The sequence below is a fragment of the Scardinius erythrophthalmus genome (genome assembly GCF_964197995.2).
Source record: "Scardinius erythrophthalmus genome assembly, chromosome: 7".
Classification (NCBI taxonomy): domain Eukaryota; kingdom Metazoa; phylum Chordata; class Actinopteri; order Cypriniformes; family Leuciscidae; genus Scardinius; species Scardinius erythrophthalmus.
The window spans coordinates 22377917-22391459 of record NC_138227.1 but is presented as its reverse complement, the minus strand read 5'-3'; the positions used below and the strand labels follow the sequence as shown (position 1 = coordinate 22391459).

Sequence of the window (13543 nt, the reverse complement as noted above, 5' to 3'; positions counted from 1 at the left end):
GAGGTTCTAACTTCGGCAAACAAACTTTGCTGCCAGAGTCTGCCATTCAGTGTTATTTCAGTATTATTCATATACTATTTATATATGTATATATATATTATTTTGAATTATTATATTTAAATTTTTTATAAGCAGTTTTCATTTTCATTTTAGTTAAAAAAAAATTTTTCTATTATTATTTACTATATAGATTTTTATTTTTATTTATTTTAGCCTTAATTTGTTCAGGTTTAGTTTTTATTTATTAGTAATTTTAGTGTTTCAGTTAGTTAAAGTTACCTAATATTTTATCTTTATTTTATTTCAATTAACAAAAATATTTTCTGTAGTTTTAGTTAATGATAATAACTCTGCTGCCAGTTGAAGAATCTTACCCACCCTAAATATTTCTTACCAACCATGACACTTTTTTATTAATCCTTTTGACAGTTGAATAAACAGCTGTTTGTTATTTCATATTTGTTTGTGTCATTCAACAAGTTTCTTGTTGAAACTGCATCTGACATAAAAAAAAAAATTTACGACACATAATTTCCTGTAGATTTGTTTTGCGTTTTTGAACCTTACTTCTAGTGACGATGTAAGCATTGTTAAAGAACTTTAAGCACAGTTGATAAACTTCTGTCATTGGAAGACACACACATCACAGCGTGTTTGATTTGAATCGCCCATTCTTACAATTCAACTTAAACTGTTTTATGTTGCATTTCCTAATAAAGTTACCCAGCAACATTTTATTTACTCACCAAAGCCAGAATTTTGCGCTTGGCGAGTGTTTAATTTCGGCTCCCAGGCATCATCTTTAACGGTTTCTGCTTTCAGACCCAAATGTAGTTTTAGCAAAAGTGGAGCTGCACTTGCAGTGGAGAGGAAACTCCATGATTCAGTCTTCAACCTTTTTACCCAAGACACCCTCAGCAATTTCCTCAGCTGCTAGGCCCGATAGCCCCCTGACGCTAACTGCCAGATAATCACTGCTGTATATATTAAAAAAAGGAAAAAAGACCACTTTCTCAATGACAGGTGTTGATTAGATAGGGGGTGTTGTGGCAAAGTCCCCCATGCAATTTTCAGAAAGGGACTGGAGAACCGGCAGTCAAATTTGAAGGAGGATGGGGCGTAGAGCACTTGATATGAGATTGGGGGAAAGGGAGTGTATGAGAGGGGTGAGGTTATGATAATGAAAGGAACCTGCAAGGAAGCGACTCGCACTTTTAAACATCACAGATGCCCTCAGAGGGGGAAAAAATCAGATAGATCTCCATCACACAGCAGTCCAGCTCTCTATTCTTGCCTAAAACCTACTTGACTAGCACACATGCCACGTGAATGCGGGCGATATGCGTCCGGCACGCTCTTTCATCTGCATGAATGATGAGATATATTGCTGCAGCAGTCGCTAGATTCAAGTAGATGTGCTTTGTGTGATGTGTGTGTGTGTCTATGTGCAGAGTTTGTGACTAGTTTCTTTATTTTTCATTTCATACCTTTTGGATGAGAACACATTAGGCCGCTATTCCCAAAACACCCCAGGCTGTATAGACATACCCACATTAGACTTCCTTTCAAAATATGACATGTTGTGCTTATAGTGCATGCTTTTGCTAAGCTTGTTAGTCAAACTACACACCAGCAGTCCTGACTAGCAACCCTGCTCTCATCACTGTTGGCACGGCCACTTCTCCGGCAGGCACCAACCCGCCCCGGCCTGGAGCCTTTCCTGGAGCCAGCAGCCCCGGGCCAGTGGCTGACCTGTACGGCCCCACCAGCCAGGACTCCGGCGTGGGCAACTACATTAGCGCTGCTAGTCCCCAACCCGGCTCCGGCTTCGGACACAGCATTGCTGTAAGTACCCTGCTCACCACCGTTACAGTTTCTCTGTTCTCTGCCACCTAATGCTAACTCCACCCTGCCCGAGTTAGCGCTTTTAGACTCTAGCAGCTGCTATCTTAGTTTTTTTTAGAGTGCGTTTTCTTTGCCGTGCTTTAAGAAAAAAAGACCAGATCGAAAGTTCATCTGGAGAGCGAGCAACTGGCTCACCAGTAGAAGAATGAAGTTGCATTGACATATAAACTAGTTGGATCCATTTAAACATCAAGAGGGAATTCACTAAAAATGAATTGCTGAAGTGTAGCATAGAAGCGTGTTTGCACTAGCTGTCAGCTTTGTTTTAGCCTCCAGTTCACCTAATTGGGTAACAGTCCAAATACCCCACAAAATATGTGCTGAGCCAACGCATTCTCATCCTTGGGCGTCATATACTGACGCTTTTGACATTTTGTCTACATCGAACGCACGTTAGCGTCAATATGACACGCACAGAGCTTTGTTCGGTGATGGGTAGGTTTAGGTCTGGGGTAGGGGTAGGGTTAGACCGCTAGGAGGCGCCTTCTGGCCCATATCTATCTGCGTCTCATATTGACGCTAAAGGGTGCCATGTGCGTTCGATGTAGACGAAATGTCAAAAGCGTCAGTGTATGACGCCTTGGGATGAGAACGGGCTGGCTGAGCACAATTTGCATGGCACACTTCGCCATCTTACAGTCCCAAATGCAGCAGATTACCACAATTTGATAAACTTAACTTGATCCAGACACCTGAATTGGCTCGGTAACATGTAGAAACCGCGCATGCCTGGTTACAATTATGTTCTCCATCACACAAACCAAAATTCCGTTCATAGAAAGGAGGCGTGTTCGTACAGAAAGAATGAAGAATTTTGCACTGAAATGAATCTTTTTAATGAATTCCCTCCATAATGTTAGCTAGCTAATAAATTAATTAGCTAATAAAGTTTCAAAATTGAATTTGCCTGAAAGAACGAATATTTCTAACACAACTAATAGGACTAAAAGAATGTGTGATATGCGAGTATGTGAAATCAAAAGAAGCAAATACATGAAGTTATGTGCTAAACAAATCACCTCAGATGTAATAGATTGCGGCTGGTCCAAAGGTGTGATAGATGTGCATGTTTTACTGATACTAATTATCAGGAACAAGGCTATAAAAACATCTCTCATTTGAAAGCTGAAAAATGTGAAATCACGGTCTCATTAGTGCAAAGCAGGTGCCCTGGCAAATAGCTAAAGTTAGATAGCGTTGGTTTTAGCATTGCTAACATTTCTGCATTCCCACCAGCATTCCCCTCTCTCTCTCTCTCTCTCTCTCTCTCTCTTTCTGTCAACTTCAGGATAACAAACTGTGAACTTGTACCGGCTGTCAGCAGCAGTGTGATGTGTCAGTGTGCTTTTGTTCATGTGCCAGCCCGGAGGACAGAAATCTCACAATTAGTTCTTCTCTCATTTTCAACCCGGTATTTTGTTTCCCCGCACACAATGGCTTTTTTATTTTTCCAGCAGATGATGGGCATACCAGAGGCAGCCTTTGAAAGGTCCCCCACACAAAGTGCATATGTAAATCAATAAGGCGATAATAAACTCTTGTGAGAAACCCTGTCATAAGAATATGTTGTCTTGCCCTTTGAAGCCATAGGCATTCATTATTCCTTCCGTGCATTAGTTTTTAACCTTTAACGGAGCGGAGAGATGGAACAGGATTTGGGCGTAAGAGAAAAGGAGCCGGAGCCGACTCGCAGGGGGGTTGATGAGGGAGGCCGCTCTAAATCACAGGCTGCCGAGGGAATTACCGGCTCCAGACGGTTTTTCAACCGCCGTCCAGATCTGCTGGAAAAATGAATAAGAGCTTTTGTATGTGAGGACACTGTTTATTGCCTATCTGCACACACCTCTGATTCATTCTGCTTTCAGTGCCCCTCCAATCTCTTGTTTGGGAGGAAAAGCAAATAAGTTTTTTTTCTCTCTCTCTTCTGCCCTTAAGTACAGTTTGCTAAACAGACCGGGCACTCATAAATCCAAACGGGATTTTCAGAATAACAATGTCACCTTGCGCTTGACTTTCAGATTGAGTTTTTCTAACCTAAATAGAGTCAAATTTAGGTTGGCCTCAAACCCTCAGAACATCTCGCTTGTGATTGACAGTGTTCTGGAGGCAGAAAGAGTTTTTTTTCTATCTTTTTTTTTTTTTTTGCTGCCTGACATGAACTGCTGTTTCTCTTAGCCTCTGTAGCATCCTCACAAACTGAAAACAAAAGATTTTTCTATAAATGTATACATCTCGCCAGTCTTCTAGTTCCCCAGTGTTTGGACGGGCGCCCGACACTGGTGAAGTTCACAGTTTTGCTGCTCAGATTGAGACTGTGTGTTGTGATTTCTGACAGCGTTTGTATCTTGCTGCATGAATTGTGATTTCAGATGAATTCATTAATGTTGTTATTGTTGGCATGAATGTAAATGATTATATTCAATTACTTGATCTTTGTTTAAAAAAAAAAAAATCAAATATGTTCTCTTACTTTCCAATCTCTCTTGTTCTTTGAAATGTACAAATCTCTTTCCATTTCGCTTCATTGTTTGGCAAAAAAATATTTAAAAGGGGAGAGCAGGAATAAATGTAATACGTTTAGCTTTTTGCTAATTTTTCCTCAACATTTTAGCCTAAATGAACCTCAAATATCTTTAATACCAGCCCATATCTTAATTCAGACACTAAACAATTTGCTGCTTCATTTGATATGCGATAAATGTAACACATGAAAAATTAAATTATAGTTTGTAATTGTTTTATATAGTCTGTAAGTTTTATAGTCTGTTTTAAGTTTTTATTAAAAAATTTTTTTTTTATATCAGGCCTAACTTTAAAAAGAGAGAATTGTTTAAAAGGTTGTATTATTTGATTTATTGTTAGTATGATTACGACTACATTTATGTTTACAACAACTTTCTTGCTGAACTTGCTTCCACACTACTGTAGCTTGCGAAACCAATCAATATTTATTGCAACGTTTCAGTCGTGCAGCCTTTAAAAGTCTGATGGATGTCACATGACTAAAACGTTGTGATATTACCGATTCCTATTGCAAGCTACGGTAGCGGACAGGATTTTGTTCTTTCAAATAGGGTTTGATGTTTGATGCACCCACCACTCAGGTGTTAAAATATCTTTATGGCCACGGTGTGTATTGTGCATTAAGTTATGACCAATTACATTTACTATGTGTTACAGTTATTCCTGCACTCTCCTGCTGTTCACCTAGATCAGACTGAGGGAATGATGTGGACTGATCTTTAAGGTTGATAGATAACATTCATTCATGCTAGCAACACATGCAATGATTGAAATGACTTACGAGTGATCACTTCACTCAGAATGCATACTGACACCATTACTAACTGTACACTTTTAGGGTCCTTTGATTGCGACAGCTTTTACAAATGGATACCATTGAAACCTAACAGGTGGTTGGTTGCCATCTCATTTGAGGTAGATATACCGTACCATTTATGAAATATAAATATATATATATATATATATATTTGTTTTACTTGTGCATCATAATTATGCATCTATTCACCATACTATCTTCCTGTTCCATCTGCCTATTCTTTTTGATTCCCTCTCCTTTTGATCTCAGATGAGTTTACGTTGAATCCGTGTAGTGCTCTTATTTCTTTATTTATTTTTTTCATCAACACCTTAAGGCATTTAAAGGGCTTTTACGTCCCAGACAAGGGAATTTAAACTTCACATGCAACAATCTGGATTTCAAAAGTCTTATCTCTCATTGAACATCTATGTTATTAAATCCTCATTTTAAAGCCTTTTAAAAGCCTTTAAAAGTGTCTCCCGCTTCTCAAACATCGTAAGCGCGGAGGCTACACATTTCCCCCGTTACTCTTTGTCACTAGTTCCTCCTTTATCCTCCGCCTGCCTGTCTGTCATTCGACTGATCTTTCATGCATGATGTCTGCGAGCGGGTCTACTCAAAACTGCGCAGTTGCTTTCTTTCACTGCCAGAGTTCTTTTGCGCCGCGCGTCGACTCGTATCCTCTATGAAGTGCTGTATTTGGATATTATGCACAGGTGTTGCGGCTTTGATTAGTGTGCACCTGGAAGCGAGCACTCTTTGCTGAGAATCTGTTGACTTAGGTGCCATCTGATGTAATTCATCAGGTTTTTCGGATAAGGCGCTGTTTCCGTAATCACTTCCCTTGTATAGCTAGGTCTTAAGGACTTAAAGGTGATTTTGAGTATATGCTGAGATGCCAGATAGAGCTAAATCGATGATGACTCGCTTATTTAAATGCGCTGTGTCTGGATAAGTGGATGCACATTTATTTGGTCAAAATCCCTCCCCTATACTTAGTTCATATTTGCACCCAGACTTTTTTTTTATCTCCTACGGTGATGCTTCAGTTGCGATTGCGCCAGACTCTGTGGCTCCGTGGCATTTACCTGTGACCTGTCGTCTGGATAAAGAGGCCTGCGGACTGCGGTTTGTTGCCCATAATCTTCCTAAAGAGCTTCTCATTTTGTCCTCGAGGCAAAACGGATGATTGATTTAATGAGTAGGTAGAATCGCTCCATCTGTATGGATTCTCCAAACGTTTGATTGAAGCACACATCAGCAGTCAGAGAAAGCAACAGCAGCGGACAAGCAGGTTCTTAACTTGTCATTTCCTGGTTGGATGGACATCCGAAGAGTTTCTGCATGCTTGAAACACTAACATATGTGTCTGAACTCCATGTAGATGAGATGTGTTTGCATAAAAGTGCTGATGTGTTCTGTATCTGAGCCTACACGACCCAAGCTTATAATGAAAAGATGCTGACGGTGGAGTGATTCTGATAGTGAACGATATAACATCTCTACTTCAATTTAAAGCTGTCAGCAGCAAACTTTCAGCCGGACCGAATCGATACACACTTTATATTTACACTAGATTTACTGTGTACAATCAGAAGCATCAGTTTATCAAACACACTGCACTTCCAAGGACAATGCATGCTTTTAAAAAGCTCAGTTTTATTAGAAAAAAACAACAACAAAAAACTGAAGTTTGACTGAAGTGAAATTGTATTTGAACTGGACAAAATGTTAGTGCATTGCCAGTTGAAAGTTTGGACACATCTGCTAATTCTTGATTACTATTTTTCATGTTTTAGAATAATACTAAATCAAAGGCATCAGTGATGCAGTTTAAATAGTATCGAAGGACTTTAATTCTATGCTTGACACTTGTGGGCTGCTTTTACTTCACTATCCGACCCAACTCACCCATTAAATAAATAAATAACATTAATATTAAATAAAAAAATAAAACCAGACTTTGATACACAGACACGGTTTACACTACTGTTCAAATGTTTGGGGCCAGTAAGATTTTTTTGTTTGTTTTTAAAATCTCACCAAAGCTGCATTTATTTGATAAAAACAAAAACAAAACAAAAAACAGTAATATTGCGAAAATATTCCAACTTTTTTTAAATGAACAGTTTTTTCATTGCAATGTATTTTCACTAGGGATGCACAATATATCGGCCACCATATCGGTATCGGCCGATATATGTTCGTTTTTAATGTTATCGGTACGATCAGAAAATTTGGCCGATGTATTAAAGCCGATAAATAATGGAATATTTCCTACAGCTGATGCCGTGATGAATTGCTTGAAATATTATTGGAATCACTTCAAAAAAGGAAAATACAGTTCAGTGCAACATGTGCAGTGAAAGTCTATCATATAGGCTACATAAAATTATAATGAAAACATCATTATATAATTATAATTGCATCATTATAGTTTTTGTTTTTGTAATCAGGCTTTTTAAAAAGTAGAAAAAAAAATTGGATTTATATTTATTGGCCAATATATCGGTTATTGGCTTTCAAATAAATAATTATCGGTTATCGGACAAAATTTTCATATTGGTGCATCCCTAATTATTCCTGTGATTGCAAAGCTGTATTTTCAGCATTATTACTCCAGTCTTCAGTGTCACATGACCGTTCAGAAATCATTCTAATATGCTGATTTGCTGCTCAAATGACATTTCTTATTATTAATGTTGAAAACAGTTGCGCTCAATAGAAATCCGTAACGTAAATGTCTTGACTGTCACTTTTGGTTAATTGAATTGGTCCTTGCAGGATAAAAGTAGTAAAAGTAAATCTTATCGACCAGTCTACAAATCTGCCTTTATGATGAGAAACACACATGCCGCTTCACACAAGGTTCATGGAGTTCAATTCACAGACATAAAACGATTGTCACCAGTAAGGCTCAGATGCAGCACATTTTACACACACACACCATTTTTCCTGAAGTATATGTGTGAAATCTGATACACTTGTCTGTTTGCTTCAGCAGAGTTTATCAGGAGGCCCGGGGAAGACTGGCCGGAGTTTCTAATTGGTTCTGTGTACAGGTAAAGGCCATTAAACTTCAAGCACTACAGCGCTGAACGGGAATCTAAAGCTGAGATGGCGCCACACGAAGAACAAACCCAAACGTCAGAATCATCTCAGCAAGAAGAAAAAACAAAAGAAAAAAACAAAAGAAATCTGCTGTACTATACTGAAAACCTGGCTTTTGAATATTTTATCCTAGTGTAGCCCTGACCTCGACTTAGGATTTTCCTTTTCCTTTATTGTCTTTCCTTTTAGTCATCTTTAATTGTGTACACGCTCATTTGAGTTTCAAGATGTTCTTCATTGTTCTTGAAAGTCCTCTGATGAGAGCGACTATGTAAGCATAAACTAATGTCTTTTTTTGTTTTTTTTCGTTTTTCAATAGCAGTTTCATTTCACAGTCCTCGTCTATCGCGTTTTCAGGTTTCATTTCATTCGAGCAAGAAAACGGATCGAGGTGACTCAGACATTTTTAATTCAAGCCTAAACCGCAATGAGTGGGTAACTCAAAAAAAAAAAATCTTAGTAGCTCTGTTCTATGTTTATTGTGATGTCTTGTTAACCATGATTACCTATTTTGGGCAATAAGAGGACTACAATATTTTCACAGTCCTTTTTTATAAATGTCATTTTTGTTGTCGATGAGAGAAAAAAAAACGGAAAAAAAAGAAGAAAAAGCTTTCCTTTTAATACTTTGTGAAATGAGATTTAAAAAGAAAAGAATTCTGAAACTGTAAATATTATTCTGTTCACTGCATCAAACTGTTTCTGAGAGAGAACCATATTTTTGTGACGGTGTCATAGAGGTTGTATTGTGCGCAAGCCGCAATATGTCAGTGCAAAAATATCTTCGAGGCTCAATGCAGTAACCGAGGTCCATCTGTAGCACAAAGGCCGTGATTTACCCCAGTACGGACGAAACTCAATCCAACACTGTTAGCTCGCTTTGTAAATACCGTCGGCTTTACAACTGTGCAGGTTTCATACCAGCATACGGATTAGATAGTACGTTAAGATGTGCACAGCTTACAAAGACAATATACCGAAATCACCACAAAATCCAAAGCACACATCCGAGTTATGATTTCAAACCGTGTCGAGACATTTCAATTTCACGTTACCCTTTCATTTGGTGTTCTAGCGTGGGCTTCTTTTTCCCGTGCGCGCGGAGGTTTTTACGCCGAACGATTGGAATATCACAAAGGCAATATTTCAAAACGTTTTGAAATTGCTCTACGATTAGGAAAAGCAAGTCTTTTATACCATTACCTCAGTCCTGTGAGAGTTACTTTAAAGGAGATTACAAATTAATTTATTTTAGCCTGAGACAGATATTGAAAAAGATATTAAAGTGTTGTTTTGAAATTAAGTAAATCATTGCACTGTGAGAGAGAATTTATCATTTTCTATTTGCACATGTCAACTGACAGTCTCTAACATGGGTCACGTGAAGGACCGCTGTGGAAGCCGTTTCTTTCTTTCCTTCCTTCCACACAGGATAACACTTACAAATCTCGAGTCTTGGCTTGCGTTGATTTGAAGACTGTACTTTTAAATGATCTCTTTCCAGGGATTTTATTCTAGAATATCAGAGATGACAGATGAGTTTATTGGTAGCAATAGTTCATTTCCTCAGAAACACTGAAACTGATTGAAACCAGTAGCTGCTACACACATTTGTTGTACATGTGGGGACTGGATTTGATGAGACACAAATGGCATTTAGAAATATGAATTGACTGATGTATGCTGTTTTTCGATCTTGTTGAAAATGTTTTATTTTTCTTTATTTATTTTTGGGGGTTTTGCGTTTCTTTTTTGTTTCGTTTTTCTGTTTGTTCATTTCACTAAACTAACAGGTGAGGCAGAATGCTGGATTCTTTCTCTCAAGAAAGATGTGATAAAGTCATATGATTTTAAAAAGACAAGGAGAACTTTGTGCTAACTGTTTGAGCTGTTTCAAAAAAGACAAACGTACAAAAAAAAGAAAAAAGAAAGAAAATGATCCCGAACTTCTTTTCAATTTAAATAGGGATGGATTTTTATCAATATTTTTGTGGATGTTAATGATTATACTAAATATAACAATGACAATAATACAGATATTATGTACTGTATTTATCAATTGTTTCTCTTCATTCCCTGTCACCTCATTCAGTAATCTTATGTTGATCATTGTATTTTAGTAGTGTGTAAAAAAAAAAAAAAAAAACGAAAAAAAAAAAAAAAAATTACAGGAATATGACTTTACCTTGTAAAAGAGTGCTGTCTTGATGCCAGTGTAGTGGTCTATACACTTCTTGGTTGGTATTTTTCACATTTCCCCTCCCCTCTCACTCTCCTTTTGTCGTTTTTCCCCTCTCTATATCTCACACTCTCTCTTTAGTGAGTAGTCGTAGGTGTTATGTACTTAATGTTAAGATGTAGACGTATTCATTAGCAATTGTAGGACCAGTAAGGATAGAACTTTCTCTTTATAATCATTTAAAGACAAAAGACAAAAAATGCTGAGCGTTCTTTTCATAGTAATTTTCCTTTCTTTTTCTTTTTTCTTTCTTTTTTGTTCTCCTTTTTTTTGTTCCACTGTTTTGCTGGTCTCACATGGTTTCAACTAACCAAAGCTCTCACTGATGAAATCTAGGAGAAAGAAAATTGCTGTACGACTGAATTGTAATCAAGGCATTAATTGGATCCCCACCCTTGAATGTTTTAAAAGGGGTGTGTGCCATACTACCTTAAATGCTAACGCTAGATATGCAAAACCGTTTTCACTTTCATTCTTTTTTAAGGGGGATGCAAGCTATAATTATGAAGAAATTCATAAATATTTTTTTAGTAAGTTCTAACAAAGTAATGATGATGATGATATAGCGTAATCATTATAGATCAAACTAATAGGTTTTGATGTTTCTACTCTATAAAAAAATATCCCAGTGGCATATGGCGCTACTTTAAAAAAAAAAAAAAAACTACTTTTTTTTTTTTTATCGTGTCTACTTGGATGAATACATACTTTAGTTTTGAGTCATGTGGAACATATGATATGATTGTTTTGTGCTTTTTAATTGCATTGCCAGCTTTTCATTTTAATTCAACATCTACATTCGATAGCAGACAGCGTCATTGTTCTGATGTCATACTAATTAGCTTGACTTGAGTGTGAATCCAGTGTCACACTGAATCTGTATTCCTGAATCACATCTCTTCTCAGGGATATCAAACATGAGCCAATGTAGCACCTTCGCAAAGGAGATTTTTGTAACACTAGCGGGTTATGATCAGTAAATAGCACAACTTTTAATGAAAGGTGTCTAATTGAAGTTATTCAATACGTTTGAGCTAAATTTAAAGGTGCTGTCGGGATGAATCATGCACAGCATTTTCTTACTGATGACATCTTTTTAAACTGTAACATTAGTTGTTCTTAAAAAGTTGAGTATCCAGCATCCGCTTAGGTCTCGATACTCGTATAGATTTAGATGATCCTCGACTAAACAGCTGAAGGCGAATGTTTAACAGCAGATGAAGCACGTTTCCCTTCTGCTGTCAAATAAGAGTGTGACTGAAGGCTGATTAAAATGAAGGCTGGCAATCTTTTCCATTTGCGTCGTTAGCTTAGCCTATTTTTTCCCCGTAATTTGATCTCGTAGCTTGGACTTTAAGGTAGCATGGCTCTGTTGCCACCATTTTGTTTTCCATGGACAGCAGTTTACAGCGGATGAATGTTACACATCTTGCTAGACTAGTTAAATCATTGGAAAATTGTTGGTTTAAAAAAAAAAAAAAAACGAAAATGACCTGGAAGGTGTCGAGTGATATTGGGAGTGAACTACCGTATCCATTTAAACTTGAATTTTGCGGCAAGTGCTAGGCAATGGCCAAAACGATCATCCCCCTAATAAAGCAGCAAAACGTCCTACACTGTAATGTCTGATGTACAGTATACTTGTATACATATACAAGATATATATGTATAGTGTATATATCTCTTTGTTAAATTGTTGAATCATCATCATCATCGTACGCTAGTTCACACTGTTTGTTTCACTGGCTGTGTGTCGTGTAAGAGCTGCAGCGCTAGTAGTTTAGCTGCAGAATGTGTCGCGTAAACCTGACGAGGACGTGTAGCTCAATGGGGACGGTACGCTCAATACGGTGTCATTAGGTGGAGGGTTTTATTTTTGCCACGTCCTTTGGGAACTCGGTCTCCCATTTTCTCCTGAGGTTTAGGCCTCGCTGATTGCCTTGCCCATTCCTAACACTTGCCCATTTTTTAATGTTAACGGACTTTTTACCGTGAGAACTGACTGAACGGACTGACGTCTGAAAGCATCTTTCAGGTCTTCTTGTATGGCTTGCTCAAGCCCTGTTGTAAAATAAACTAAAGTGGATGGGGGTCTCTCACATCTCAGATGTGGAAAGTATAATTTTATATTTGTATTTTCAAATAATAATGATAATAATAATAAAAAATGTTTGTGAAAGGTTTCCATCCTCTACTGTGGTCCAGAAATCAATGTGTTTGTCTGGAAAAGATTAAAAAAATAAAAATAAATAAAAGAGTTTTGAACCATTTCACTCATGGTTTTTATTTTCAACTTTTTTCCAAGCAATTGATTTGTGATTTCAAAGGAAATGAATATACCTGCAAAAGATTGTATGCCAGAACATGCACAACGATTAAAATGCACAAAGTTGAATACAGAGCCCAAAAGCTCTTGTGTAAGTTTGTTTTCATTCTCACAATTGTTTACATCTTTAAATTGGACTATGACTTGATATAGGCTCACACATAACATATATATATATATATATATATATATATATATATATATATATATATATATATACACACACACAGTAAAAAGCGACTTAAAGTAAGGAAAAATGAGTAAATAAACTTTATGCGTAGTTGAAAAAATTTGAAATTGTCAAGTTCACATAACTTAATTTTTTCAATTACGCATTGTTTATTTACTTAATAGTTTTAAGTCAATGGGTTTCCTCACTTCAACTGATCACTTTTTACATTATATATATATATATATTAGACAATTGTAGAAATACTTCATTAGAGCAATATTTTGTTCACTGGGGAGCCTGCAAATCTGTTCTGAAGGGTCACAAACAAAAACAATACTTAATGCAAATAATACAATTCAGCTAAATAATTGTGCATATAGAATAGCAACATAAGTAGGCTTAAAAGGGACAAGTTTTGTTGTTGATTTCAAAGTCTGTGCCCATTCAAACTCTATTGTATTTTTGGCA

General features: G+C 37.1%; 1 protein-coding gene across 20 annotated transcripts in view; it reads left to right on the top strand.

The window, feature by feature from the left end:
- Positions 1-10389, top strand: part of msi2b (musashi RNA-binding protein 2b) — a 260388-nt gene extending 249999 nt beyond the window's left edge. For 6 of the 20 annotated variants that reach the window (XR_014030509.1, XR_014030510.1, XR_014030511.1 and 3 more), the window contains 4 exons: positions 1691-1845; positions 5086-5152; positions 5267-5343; positions 8232-8920. Coding sequence is in view for 13 of the 20 variants with exons in the window: in XM_081370976.1 (XP_081227102.1) it covers positions 1691-1845; positions 5086-5151 (221 nt within the window). In the remaining 7 variants the exon portion in view is untranslated. The other 14 variants (XM_081370975.1, XM_081370969.1, XM_081370973.1 and 11 more) reach the window with 6 other exon arrangements.
- Positions 10390-13543: the final 3154 nt, after the last annotated feature.